The 13,156-nt window shown below is 52.0% G+C and overlaps 1 protein-coding gene across 5 annotated transcripts in view; it reads left to right on the top strand.

The window, feature by feature from the left end:
• The window catches only part of EPB41L1 (erythrocyte membrane protein band 4.1 like 1), a 125,337-nt gene that overhangs the window by 81,671 nt on the left and 30,510 nt on the right, over positions 1-13,156 (top strand). For 4 of the 5 annotated variants that reach the window (XM_057701612.1, XM_057701608.1, XM_057701611.1 and 1 more), the window contains exons 10-15: positions 3,003-3,090; positions 3,665-3,817; positions 5,055-5,152; positions 5,407-5,582; positions 8,214-8,362; positions 11,760-11,942. In XM_057701612.1, coding sequence (XP_057557595.1) covers positions 3,003-3,090; positions 3,665-3,817; positions 5,055-5,152; positions 5,407-5,582; positions 8,214-8,362; positions 11,760-11,942 — 847 coding nt within the window. The remainder of the gene's footprint in view (positions 1-3,002; positions 3,091-3,664; positions 3,818-5,054; positions 5,153-5,406; positions 5,583-8,213; positions 8,363-11,759; positions 11,943-13,156) is intronic. The other variant, XM_057701609.1, reaches the window with a different exon arrangement.

Below are 13,156 nucleotides of genomic sequence, written 5' to 3'. Positions count from 1 at the left end.
TGTATAAAATGCACCCACTTCAGATGTATCATTCAATGATTTCTAGAAAATCTAGTGAGTTGTGCAATCTCTACCTTATCTAGTTTTACAGTATTTCCATCATCCCAATGAGACCCCTCATACTCATTTACAGTTAATCCCATTCCCAGTCCCAGCCCTAGGCAACCTTTAATCTACTTTCTAGCTCTATAGATTTGCTTTTTTTTTTCCTTAAGAACTTTTACTGAGATACAATTGACATGCAATAAACTACATGTATTTAAAGTGTACAATTTGATATTTTTTTTATTAGTAATGTGTATATGGCAATACCAATCTCCCAACTCAACTACCTGTATTTTTTTATATTTATTTATTTATTTATTTATTTGTTTTATTGGCTGTGTTGGGTCTTTTTTGCTGTGCATGGGCTTTCTTTTAGCTGTGGTGAGTGGGGACTACTCTTTGTTGTGGTGCGCGGGCTCCTCATTGCCGTGGCTTCTCTTCCTGCGGAGCACGGGCTCTAGGCGCAGGCTCAATAGTTGTGGCACACAGGCTTAGTTGCTCCGTGGCACGTGGGATCTTCCTGGAGCAGGAATTGAACCCGTGTCCCCTGCATTGGCAGGTGGATTCTCAACCACTGCGCCACCTAGGAAGCCCAACTGCCTGTATTTTTAAGGACATAGATTGTCAGTGTTTCTCAATTACTGGTATTCGGGGCAGGAGAATTCATTGTGCAGGATGTTTGGCATCCCTGGGCCCCAGGCGTTAAATGCCCATAACACCCCCTCGGTCACTGTAACAACCAAAATGCATCCCCTGTTTCCAAATCCCTGCCATGCGGGTGATACCCCCCTCCCTGCGGGGACCCCTGGAACTAAATGGTTTTTTTAAGCTGGAAGGGCTTTAGGCTCTAAGTCCAGGCTTGTCAGGGGGAACCCAATGTGATAAATGATGTGGAAGTGCACTGTAAACTGTAAAGTGCTATGCATGTGGAAGGGAGTATGGTGATATTATCTCATTGCTAATGAGGATGGAGGGAATGAGGAGGGTTGCATCCTGGGGAGAGAGGCCATCTGGAGGGAGGCCTAGGCCAGAGGTGGAAGGTTCATGTACGTGGGGAAGAAAGCCTGCTGGGGCGTGATGGGACACTAGGTCTGGGTGGCAAATGTGTCTCTCAGAGACTTCCACACCAACTCTTACTGGCTAGTGATGGCTGCTATCATATCATGTTGAGGAGGATACTGAAGCCATGCACGGTTAGCAGTGTCTGCCTGAGCTCTTTGTCATCCCTGTTGAAGGCAGCAAGGTATGTTAGGGATTCACAAGAGTCATAATAATTCTTTTTTTTTTTATATATATAAATTTATTTATTTAGGCTGTGTTGGGTCTTTGTTGCTGACCGTGGTCACTCTCTAGTTGCAGCGAACGGGGGCTACTCTTCATTGCAGTGCATGGGTTTCTCAGTGTGGTGGCTTCTCTTATTGCAGAACACAGGCTCTAGGTGTGCGGGCTTCAGTAGTTGCAGCACGTGAGCTCAGTAGTTGTGGCGCAGGGGTTAGTTGCTCCGCAGTGTGTGGGATCTTCCCAGACCAGGGATTGAATCTGTGTCTCCTGCATTGGCAGGTGGATTCTTAACCCCTGTGCCACCAGGGAAGTCCCCAAGAGTCATACTAATTCAGAGAAGGAAGTTCAGATCAAAATGGGCTGGAGAGAGGCTTCCCTGGTGGCACAGGGGTTAAGAATCCGCCTGCCAATGCAGGGGACATGGATTCAATCCCTGGTCCGGGAAGATCCCACATGCTGTGGAACAACTAAGCCTGTGTGCCACAACTACTGAGCCTGCGCCCTAAAGCCTACAAGCCACAACTACTGAGCCCACATGCCGCAACTACTGAAGCACATGTGCCTAGAGCCTGTGCTCCGCAACAAGAGAAGCCACTGCAATGAGAAGCCTGCACACCACAAGGGAGAATAGCCCCCGCTTGCCACAACTAGAGAAAGCCTGTGCACAGCAATGAAGACCCAACACAGCCAATAAAACAAATAAATAAATAAATAAATAAATTTATTAAAAAATAAATTAATTAAATAAAATAAAAATTCTTAAAATCTCCTAACAGCTGTCCCCTCAGCTGTAACATCGCTTTTGACTTTAAGCAGACTGACATCTAGTGTCCATGTGTCCCATATGGCAGCTTCCCGAGGTAGATAGAGCACAGGATGTGAGATGGGTGTAAGCAAAGTGGTTGGGAACATGAACCATGGAGACACGTTGTCTGGATTCAAATCCTGACTTTGCTACTTAATAGCCATGTGCCCTTAGGCAAGTTATTCAACCTCTCTGTGCCACGGTTTCCTCATCTATAAAATGGGAATAGTGATATCTACCTTATAGTCTTGTTATGCGGATTCAAATGAGTTAATACATGTAAAGTGCTTGGAACAGTAACCAGCATGTAGCTGGGACTAAGTGTAGAGTGTACAGTTTCCTGGCAGCCAAAGCAAAGAAGGAACTTGATGAATTACATAACCCTTCTTTTCAGAAAGGAGAGAGATTCTTCTTTCCTCCAGGGAGATTAAGTGGTTTCTGATACAAAATTCTGAGAAAAATAGCTTCCATGGATAATAATTTAGGAGCCCCCGGGTGGTTATAATGAGCACTGTCACCCACAGTGGTTTCATTGTCATGAAGAAACAGAATTCATGGCTCACACTTAACCCAGGGGCAGAATGAGGCAAAAATCCCAACTCCCGCCTGAGGCCTTGAATGCTTTCTGGAGGAAATAAGACTGGATCTGAGCTTTGGTGGGAGATGAGAGTTCGGTGGCCTGAAGCTGGGCTGGGGGTGCACCACCCGGCGCTGAGCGCAGAGGGGAGGGACCCAGGAGGCCCGGCCACATGCCCGCTCCAGAACCTTTGCCTTCTTCGAATCACAGGTTCTGATCGCGGCCACATTTGGCTGGCTGGACTCAGGCCTTGGCCTTTCCTCCAGCCACCAGTGATCATTTTCTTTCCCTTAGGGGCATGACCCCAGGAGAAGCAGAAATCCACTTCCTAGAGAATGCCAAGAAGCTTTCTATGTATGGAGTAGACCTGCACCATGCCAAGGTACCACTGGGTGACAGGTTTCCCCTAGGGTCTGGGGGCACCCGCAAGGAACTACCAGGGCCTTCTGGAGGGCTCGGTGTGCCAGACCCTGTGTTACCCCCAACCTGAAGCCTTTTCTCTTCTCACTTCTCATTCCTCAACGTTCCGTAACCCTTTATTTCCCCATGCCCCTTATTATTTTCTCCTTGTATTAAATTTATTTATGAATCTGTCTGTGCTACCACTAGACTGGGAGCTTCATAAAGGAAAGACACAGACCTTAACTTATTTCTGTGTCCTGAGCACATTGCCTATGACCTAGCACTGCATAGGTACCACTGTTCACTGGATGAATGAATGACTGAGTGATTGATAGAGAAACAGATTGAACAAGTGGATGGGTGAATAAAGGACAAAATGAATGAACGCATGGCTCTGTGAGGGATTAGGCAGTGGGGCGCCAGCATGGATGCTCAAACCCTGCTCCTGAGGGCTCTTTACAAGCAGAGCTCAGACAGGGGTTTCGCAGTGGGAGGGCAGGCTGCCCCCAGACGTGGACCCCAGGCCTGTCATCCCACGGTGCCTTCTCACACAGGACTCTGAGGGCATCGACATCATGTTAGGAGTCTGTGCCAACGGCCTGCTCATCTACCGGGACCGACTGAGGATCAACCGCTTCGCCTGGCCCAAGATTCTCAAGATCTCCTACAAGAGGAGTAACTTCTACATCAAGATCCGGCCTGGGGAGGTAAGCCTGTCTTGGGAACCCTTTCTTCACTGGGATCAACTACCATGGAGGGGATCCTGGCAGCTGGGTCTGGGTTTTTTCCTACCCAGGATACATGAATGGGGGTGCTGGGTGCTAGGTAGGGAGAGAGCCCTCTTTTGCTGGGGCTCTCTATATAGACTTTGCACTTTAGGTACGCACACACGAGAGTGTGTGTGTAAAGATAACCACATATAATCAGGTTACATAGATCAGTGAATATCTGTCCATGTCCCTGTATTTGCATGCGAGTATATAGGACACATATTCGTATGTAGTACACATATGAAGATACACACAGACACATAAGTACACACACATGCAAACATGAATACGCCCGTCCTCCGCATCCCACTCGTCACGAAGTCCACTTGGTTCTACCTCGAGAATAAGTGCGAGCCCGTCTGCTTCTGTCCCTTTGTCCGTTGCACCAGCCACCATCTCTCCCCTCCACCCTTATGGTGTCCTTCCCGCCGGTCTCCTGGCCTCCGTTGCCACCCCAGGCCATTCTCCTCATAGCTGCTAAAGGGAACTTAGAAGTCTCTTCCCTCAGATCATGTCAAACCCACCCCCCTCCCACTCCTCACTTAAACCTTTCGAGAGCTCTCCTTAGCTCTTGTACTCAAGTCCCAACTCTTTCTGGCCACCTACCTCTCCCACACACCTCCTCCCCCCTGCCCCAGGCCCATGGCGCTCCAGCCCCTTCTCCCTTCTCCGAGGTCCTTGAATAAGCAAGCTCTTTCCTGCCCGAGCCCGTTGCATTTGATGTTCCCTCTACATGAAATCCTCTGCCCCACCTCCTCACATAGTTTTGGTTCCTTTTCCATCCTCCAGCTCTCTGCTCAAAGATCCCCTGTGTAAAGGGCGTTCCCTAAGCACCCTTTTTAAAGGAGCACCCCACCCCCGCACCTGCGCACACACATCACACGTCTCTGTCCATTCCCTTAATGCCCTTATCAGTATCTGAGATGAGCTTATTTACTCATTTATCATCACCCCCCCACCCTAAGAATCTTCTGTCTTGGTCACCATGGTGTCTCTTACTTAGCACTGGACCTGTCACAGAGAAAGGGCTTAATCCACCTGATTGATTAAATAAATGAATAAATGAACAGTTAGGCCAGAGTCATACAGGCCTGAGAAGAGGTTCAGAAAGGATGGACTGGTGGCAAGAGTGGGCCCAGGCCTTGCTTCTGACCCAGCGTCCCTGGTTTTGCAGTATGAGCAGTTTGAGAGCACGATTGGCTTTAAGCTCCCAAATCACCGGTCGGCCAAGAGACTGTGGAAGGTCTGCATTGAGCACCATACGTTCTTCCGGTGAGCCTGCCCCTGGGGTGGGGAGACTGGGGCCGAGGCAGATGCTGTGAGCGGACGTGGGTGATGCCTGTGTTTTGTCAGTAGGAGGAGCTAGTAGGGACTCTAGGAAAGCCCTCCTCCTTCTCTTTCCCCAAGTCTCTCCACTTCTGGACCACTTACAGTTGTTGTAGCTGGTGGGATAGCAGGACGGTCCAGCCTTAGACCTGACATTGCAGGTCTGATCCTCCCTCCTTACCTCCGTCCCTCCACTGCAGGCTGGTGTCCCCTGAGCCCCCACCCAAGGGCTTTCTGGTGATGGGCTCCAAGTTTCGGTATAGTGGGAGGACCCAGGCACAGACCCGCCAGGCCAGCGCCCTCATCGACCGGCCTGCACCCTTCTTTGAGCGTTCCTCCAGCAAACGGTACACCATGTCCCGCAGCCTTGATGGAGGTATGCCCCATGCTGGAGGCGGGGGGGAGCGTGGCGTATAGAGGGGAGTGGGGGCATGCTGGGTTCTGCAGAATGAGCAGTGGAGGCGGTGAACACATCACACTTGATTTGCACCGGGCATGGTGTCCCCAGAGCATGCTGCATCTGGTGACTGTCAGCGGGTTAGTCTAGCCTATGGTACCACTTCTGCTGGAATGTGACACTGCCATTCTCTGGACGTCTCACAGCTTCCCTGAGTTGTGGCCTTTTGGGGTCCCAGGTTCAGCCATGTGGTTTTCTGGGCCCCCTTCCCAAGAAGCTTAGCAGTTCACAGCCTGTCACCATCCTGGGGTGGCATAGTGTAACTGCAGTGTGGAGCTGGTGATGCCTCACTGGAGGTGAGGGAGTTGTTCCCGTTTTTTTGGTTCCACTGGGCTCTGGGCTGATTGACATCTAACTGCATGGCCCTCCCCACTGCTTCCATTTCTGCTGAGTTGACAGGTGCCCTGACGGTCAATGAGATTTGGCCATGTGTTGCGCTATGTCAAGCAGACCAGAGCTTCTCAAAATGTGGCATCAGAACCAGCTGTGAGCTTGCAAACACCAGGAGTCTCAGGCCCGGACCTGATGCTACTAAATCAGCACCCCTTGGGGCCCAGGACTCTCCCAGCGTGTGCACACGAGTTTATAGGAGAGGGTCAGAAGCCACATGGGGCATCGCGAAGTAGGCGGCAGATCTGAGTTCAGAGCTCGGCCTCGACACTCCCCAGTTGCTCCATGGACACAGGAGCATAAACGTGTGAACGAACGGATGGGAGGCCTTGAGCAGCGTAACTCCCCTGCGTCTGTTTCCTCTTCTGCAAAATGTATAATACCTACTCCATTGGGTTATAGGGAGAACTAAACAGGTAATACCTCCACCACACCCAAAACAGTTCCTGGAACACGGTAGGACCTCAATAAACTGCAGGACCACTGATAAATTATTACTGCTTTTAGGTTTGAAGGGGGTAGCTAGAGGGTAGAAGGTGGGGACTTGGGTGGGGGACCAGTGGATACTCCCAGAACGTATTGGGGCCGGCCTCCAGGCAAAGCAACAAATATTTTCTGAGGGTTGGACGTGTGCCAGGCCTTGTGTTACGTCCTGGGTATGGTTTTTAGAGTAAGTACGGCCTTTTCCTTTGAGGAGCTCACAGAATAATAGGTTTGTGAGCATTCAGTGTGATTCAAGCAATGGGAGAAGTGTGTACAGGATACAGAACAACCCTGAGGAGAGAGGGTGACAACTCGTAGGGTCTTGAAGGATGCTTAGGAGTTTGCCAGGTGATCAGGAGAGTCTGATATGTTTCCAGTAGTATGGAGGTGAGTCCTGTCCCAGGACTGCCTGGCCATGTTCAGAGGACATGCAGTTTTGCAAGGGTCCATCTGGGGCGTGGGAAGCTCCCTATTCTCCTTGAGTAGGCACAGGGCTGAGAGCTGAGATTTAAGCAAAGGGAAAGGAGGGCTGTGCTGTCCCTCTGTCCTCCCCTGCAGTTTCCATTACCATGCCAGGGGCTAAATGAAGCCCAGATTGTGCAGGGCAGCAAAGATTGACCCAGAACTGGTGAAGTTCATCATCTAGGAAGCCTGGACTCTAATCCAGGAGGCCTGGGTCCTTGTCCTGATTCACTGAAAGGTTACCAGTGGGACCTTTCCCCTCTCAAGGTCTCAATTTATCCTCTGTAAAATGGGCATAATAATTCCCATCCTAGCCATCAACGCAGAGTACCGTGTGGATCTGATGAAATAATGTGCATAAATGGGCAGTTTGCCAAGTGATATATGTGAATGAAAAGGCTAATTATTCTTTTACAAAGAATCTATGCCAATCCCAAGGATAATCTGGGCTCTGATCATTTTAATTCAGTGTTTTCCAGCCATTTTTTCCACTGAGACACAGTTTGGGGCATAGTCTGGGTTTTGCCCAGTGTCTGGTGTAAAGTCTTGTAATTCCACCCCTTTCTTTCCTTTTCGGAAAAGGACTTTGGAATGCCAGTGAGTGAGAAAGATGTTATTGCAGGGGTCCCCTTGAATCCTCCCTAGTTTATAAAGAAGGTAAATCGTTTGCAAACCTCGGAACTTTAGCTTTCACTTATAAAAGCTAATCTCACAATATTCATGTATTGGTCAAGCAAGTATCTGCTACAACCGCCACAACAGAAACATAACATTTGTGAGCCAGCATCGATCGAATCGGCTCCCTCTGAGCCAGCCACTTCTTCTCTTAGACCCGTTAGCTTATTCGTTCCTCCTCTCGGTTGTCTGAATTAGGTACTGTTTGTAGGTGAGGAAACTGAGGCCCAGAGAGGTTGTATAACTTACCCAAGGTCACATAGCAAAGAAGAGACGGGTTTGAGATTTGAACCCAGGCTCGAGTGCTGTAGAAATCAGGAGAGGGCCTGGGGCTGGGGGCAGCTCGGCTTCTGACCATCTGAGTGACCTGGGGAAGCCTACTCCGCTCCTCTGGGCGCTGGCTCCTTATCCCCAGTATGCTGTGGTTGTGAGAGTGTCGGCTCCACTCCAGGCGTGGTTGGGCGGGCGCTGGGCTGGCTCGCGGTCCCTGCACCTGGGAGATGACTCACAGGGCCTCCCGGCCATCTCTGCCCACTTCAGCAGAGTTCTCTCGCCCAGCCTCGGTCAGTGAGAACCACGACGCAGGACCTGACGGTGACAAGCGGGAGGAGGATGGCGAGTCTGGGGAGCGGCGGTCAGAGGCTGAGGAGGGAGAGGTCAGGACCCCCACCAAGATCAAGGAGCTGAAGGTAGGAGCCCGGCTTTCTGGTACCCTCTGACCCGGAGGCTGATTCTGGGTCTAGGCTCAGCCTTGGCCTTCAGGTGCCCCCAGCTGTGGCCAGACACCCTTGCTGTGTGGCACACCATGGACAGGGCCTTGCCCTTGGGCCGCGCTCAATACCTGGAAAATCCAGGTGGGGGTGGGGCGTGCTGCCCACCCTGTGCCCTTGCCCTCCTTTTGCCCTGCTTTCCTGGAGGGACCCCCTGTCCCCTGGTGGACTCTGGCCTCCTCTTGCTCTCTCCTGATTTGCCCCTTTGCCTGTGATCTGGATCTGCACAGCCCCCTTTCACCCATGCTAGGGTGTCCTGCAGGCCACAAGAGTGAGGTTCAAGTGTGTCCCCTCCTGCCACCCACCCCCATTTCCCAGTGACAGGTGCAGACACTCGTGCAGGCTGGCATGGCCTCAGACTCACACGCGCTCACTCACAGATGAGCAACCCTCTCACCCATCGGGTTCTGCCCCCAGACGTGCAGACGATGTGCCTGTGCACACGCACGCGGACACGCACACGGAGGTAGTGTGTTTCCATCACGCAGTCGCACCTCAGGAGCACAAGCCCCCGAACACACACAGACAGCAAGAACCCCCCATCCCATCTGCTGAGTGCGACGGCCTGCTCTGCCTCCAGTCCTCCCGCCCCCTCCTTCGCCTTCCTGGGCTCCCTGCTTCATGCCCTGCGCCTTCTGGGACCTCCCTGCCCTGCCGGTGGCCCACCCAGCTTCCCAGAGAGCTCTGGGCTGCTTGCTGGACCAGGCCGGTCGCGGGATCGCTAATCCATTTGCTCTACTGACCCTGCTGGTTCCTTTTCCTCCTCCCACGTCCCGCTAGCCGGAGCAGGAAACCACGCCGAGACACAAGCAGGAGGTACTGCATGGGGCCTGTCCCCACCACCCACCCAGCCATTCATCCCCCAGCTCATCTGTCATCACCCCACCGTCCATCCCAGGCTCATATCCCGCCACCATCTCAGCTTCGGCTTCTCCTCCGCTCCCGGCCATCCTCCTCCCTCACCCAACCCCGCCCTCCATCACCCCCTCCTCGTCTTAAGATCGTCGATAGACTCCGTCCCCCCAACCAGCCATGCTCCCCTCCCTTCTCACCCCTCCCTCCCTTTGCCAGCCTCATGCTCCACCTCTCCAGACCACCCCATGCTTGCTTCCCACCTGCCGACCGTCCCCCGTGTCCCCCGGGTCTTCCGGGCCATTCTGTGCTTTCATTGAGCTCATCTCCACCCCGTCCCCCCACCCCCAACCCCCAGCCCCAAACCCTTCCTTAGATTCCTCTGCCTACACCACTGTCTAGTCATGTCTCCACCTCATCTGTGTCCCCTGTGTCTGCTGCCCCCCTCCAAGTTTTTTTTTTTTTTTTTAAGTTTCTTTTTATATCTGTTGGCAACCAGATGTGGGAGTCGGGGGTGAGGGGAGGGAGGAGCCTCAGAGTGCGTCTGTCTTCTCAACCCCAGATGCACCTCCCGAGGGTGGGGCCACTGCTGCTCCAGCTCTGCAGCCAGGAAAGCCTCCTCTTCTCCTCCTCTTCCTCCTCCTCTTCCCACTCCTCTTCGCCTCTTCCTTCTCCTCTTCCTCATCCTTATCCTCCTCCTCTTCCTCCTCCCATTCGTTGCTTCGCTCAACTTACTCCTCCTGTGTTAACTACTTCTTCTTCCTTTTCACATAGTCTCCAACTCTTCCTTTGAACCTTACCTGCAAGAGAGGTGGGTTTATTCTTGGGTTGCTGAGGGAACGGCCAGAGGCTGGGGCATCAGAAGGGCCTGGCTTTTGGAGGACTAAGATCTGGGTTTCAGCCCCCGTTCTGCCACTGACTCTTTGAGGGTGTTGGGAAAGTCCCCTCAGGCCCCAGTCACCCATCTGCACGGCAAGACATTTGAACTAGGTTTCCCCCAGGCCTTTAACCTTCAAGGATCCACCGCTCCCTCCAGCCTTGGGAAACATCACGTGCCCACAGAGCCAGTGTGGCAGGTTCAGGATGGAAGGTCACCAGCCACCCGTCTGGGGTCCATGGTGGCCCAAACCCAGCCTCCTGTGCACCCTCTATCAGGTTTGATTTTTCAGTCAGACATCCTCCTGAGACAGCTCTGCTCAGGAAGGGATGCGGGAGGTACAGACAGATGTCTAGAGGGAAAGCAGAGCCTCAGTGGCCCTGGTTTCCTTCCTGAGGTTACTTCAGAGTCAATCATAGTGGATCCTTGGATGCCAGACATAAGCACAGGGGAAGAATGTAGCCTTGTCCAAGGGCAAGCTTGCCTTCCAGGTAGTTGTTCCAGAATCACTGGTCTGACTTTATAATAAGCCAAGACTGTCTGTTTCTTGTCCTGAATCCTCAAACAGCTTTGCCGATGCGGGTCCTTGGGCTGCCAGCCCACCTGCCCTGCTCCCAGAAGTAGGCAGACCACTTCCAGCTCCTGTGCAAAGGCTGGTCCTCACCTGACCTAAGGGCAGATTACTGTCTCATGCTGTACCGCCCAGAGCTCCGACTTGGCAGTTTAATGTGCTGGAGCTATGACTCCAGCTATACCTGGCTCGGTTCTTGTGCCCAGCCTTGGGGCTTACCCCTCTTCTTCCTCGTCGCTAATTCTAATCTTCCTGAACACCCCCAAAGAGTCCTAGTTTCTCTGTCTGGCTGTGTCTCACCCTGTCTGCCCTTGAGGAGCTGGTACCCACAAGGAATCTGGAAAATCCTGGGTGGTTGGGAAAGGCAGTGGCTCACAGCAGAGAATGCTGAACGTCCTTCTCCCGGTTTCTGGTGTGGAAGCAGGGAACATTTTTCTGAACATTCCTGGCTTTCGAAGGGCCTACAGGGCCTGAGCAATGGTACATGTTGGGCTAGGAGGGGCCTAGACTGTGGATTCTGCTAATAAGCACAGTGGTCCAAGTCGTGGCCAGAGGTAGGGACCAGCATCCAGGAGGCCAGGAAGTGGGCTATAGCATCCCAGTGGACAGGATGGGTGAGTTCTCACTGTGCTTTGGTTGTAACCAGAGGGAAGTCATCTCTGTACCTTGTGCAGGCAAAGGAAACTTACCCAGACCTGTGCAATTTGGCTTGACTTAGGCCAGGAGCCAGGCAGGGGAGAAGAAAAGGTGGTACTTGGCTAGAAGTTTCCTCCTCTGACTCTCAAGTGCTTTCTGCTCTTCTGGTTAATCTTGGGTGGTTTGTGCACCTGTTGGGGCAGATCATCCCTGCCCTGCTTGGCTTATGGGGCGCAGTGAGGGTGAGATGGGGCCGTGGATGGAAACCACCTGGCTGATGTCGGGTGGTGATGGGGACCATTACCATCTTCACCACACTTTGCATCCTCTTCTTGGAGCTGTTCTTCTGACACCTGACTATCCTCTCCGTGCACCCCTAGTTCTTAGACAAGCCAGAGGACGTCTTGCTGAAGCACCAGGCCAGCATCAACGAGCTCAAGAGGACCTTGAAGGAACCCAACAGCAAACTGATCCACCGGGATCGAGACTGGGAGCGGGAACGCAGGCTGCCCTCCTCCCCCGCCTCCCCCTCCCCCAAGGGCACCCCTGAGAAAGTCAACGAGGTAGGTCTCACCTGGAACCCCTCCACTGGGGCCTTGGGTACAGATGCAGGGGAGGGTAGCTATGTACTGACTTACACTCCCCCTCCATGCGCTGTTGCTACATAAGGCAGTGATGGAGATAGGGCAGCGGGTTAAGCTGAGGAAGAATTTTGGAATCCTGGGCCCCGGGGACCACCATGAAAAACTCAAAAGACTTCCTATAGCTTGGTGTGTTTCCCTTCCATCAGCCAGAGTATAACAGAGAAGGGGTGCTGGTTAGAAAAGCAGGTTCTGCGGCCCCACATCAGACCTACTGAATCAGAATATTTGGAGATAGAGCCCTGGAATCTGTATTTTAAACAAGTGCCCCAGGTGACTCTCACACGCGCTGAATTTTAAGAATCCTGGTAGTTCTGTCCAGTAAGCAGACCCTTTTGTGCCTATTGTGAAAACACAGGTTGGGGGAGTGTTCCTTCCTGGAAGGAAGACCCCATCAGAGGGGAACAGATCCTCTAGGAAAGTCAGAGCTGTTCCTGGTGCCCCAGAAAAAGATCCCGCATGACCTGCCTTTCGGAGTGGAAAGCATGGGGTGTTTTCTTAATTGAAAAAGAGAAAGATAGGATCTTGAGCATTCCTGTGTTTATAATCCCAAGCTGTTATTTTCAGCACTGCTAAATCTCGGCACTCTTTACCCTCGTTTATATTAGGTGTTTTCTCTCTAGTGCTGCTGCTTACTGGTCTCAAACCCGTCTGAGGTCTAGACTTACAGTGCCTGGGTTTGAATTCTGGCTCTGCTGCCTGCTAGCTGGATGACTCTAGGTTTGTTATTTAACCTCTCTGAGCCTCCGTGAGGTAGAGATGATAAAAGTACCTAGTTCCTAGGACTGTGGTGAGCATCCAGTGAGATAAAGCATGGAGGTGCCAGCAGAGGACCTAGGTGCTCAATGTGAGTTACTTATTGTCTCATTTGGAGAGCCTTGGGACTATCACACAGAAGGTTAGTTTCAAATCAGAATCCTTTTTAAAGTTGGGAAGGACGCTCGGAACCTACTTGGTTCAAGGTCATCATTTTACACACGGGGCACAGACGCTCAGAAAGGGGAAGGACTTGGTCAGTGTCATAGCTGGTAGAAGAGGGGCCGGAATCTGATTTTCTTATGTCCCAGGCCACTGTATTTGCTATTAAATCACAGCTGCCTGGGAGCAAGACCAAATCATATGAAGACCAGGATAGA

Source organism: Hippopotamus amphibius, chromosome 12, assembly GCF_030028045.1.
Source record: "Hippopotamus amphibius kiboko isolate mHipAmp2 chromosome 12, mHipAmp2.hap2, whole genome shotgun sequence".
NCBI lineage: Eukaryota > Metazoa > Chordata > Mammalia > Artiodactyla > Hippopotamidae > Hippopotamus > Hippopotamus amphibius.
This window is presented reverse-complemented; position numbering and strand designations above follow the sequence as displayed.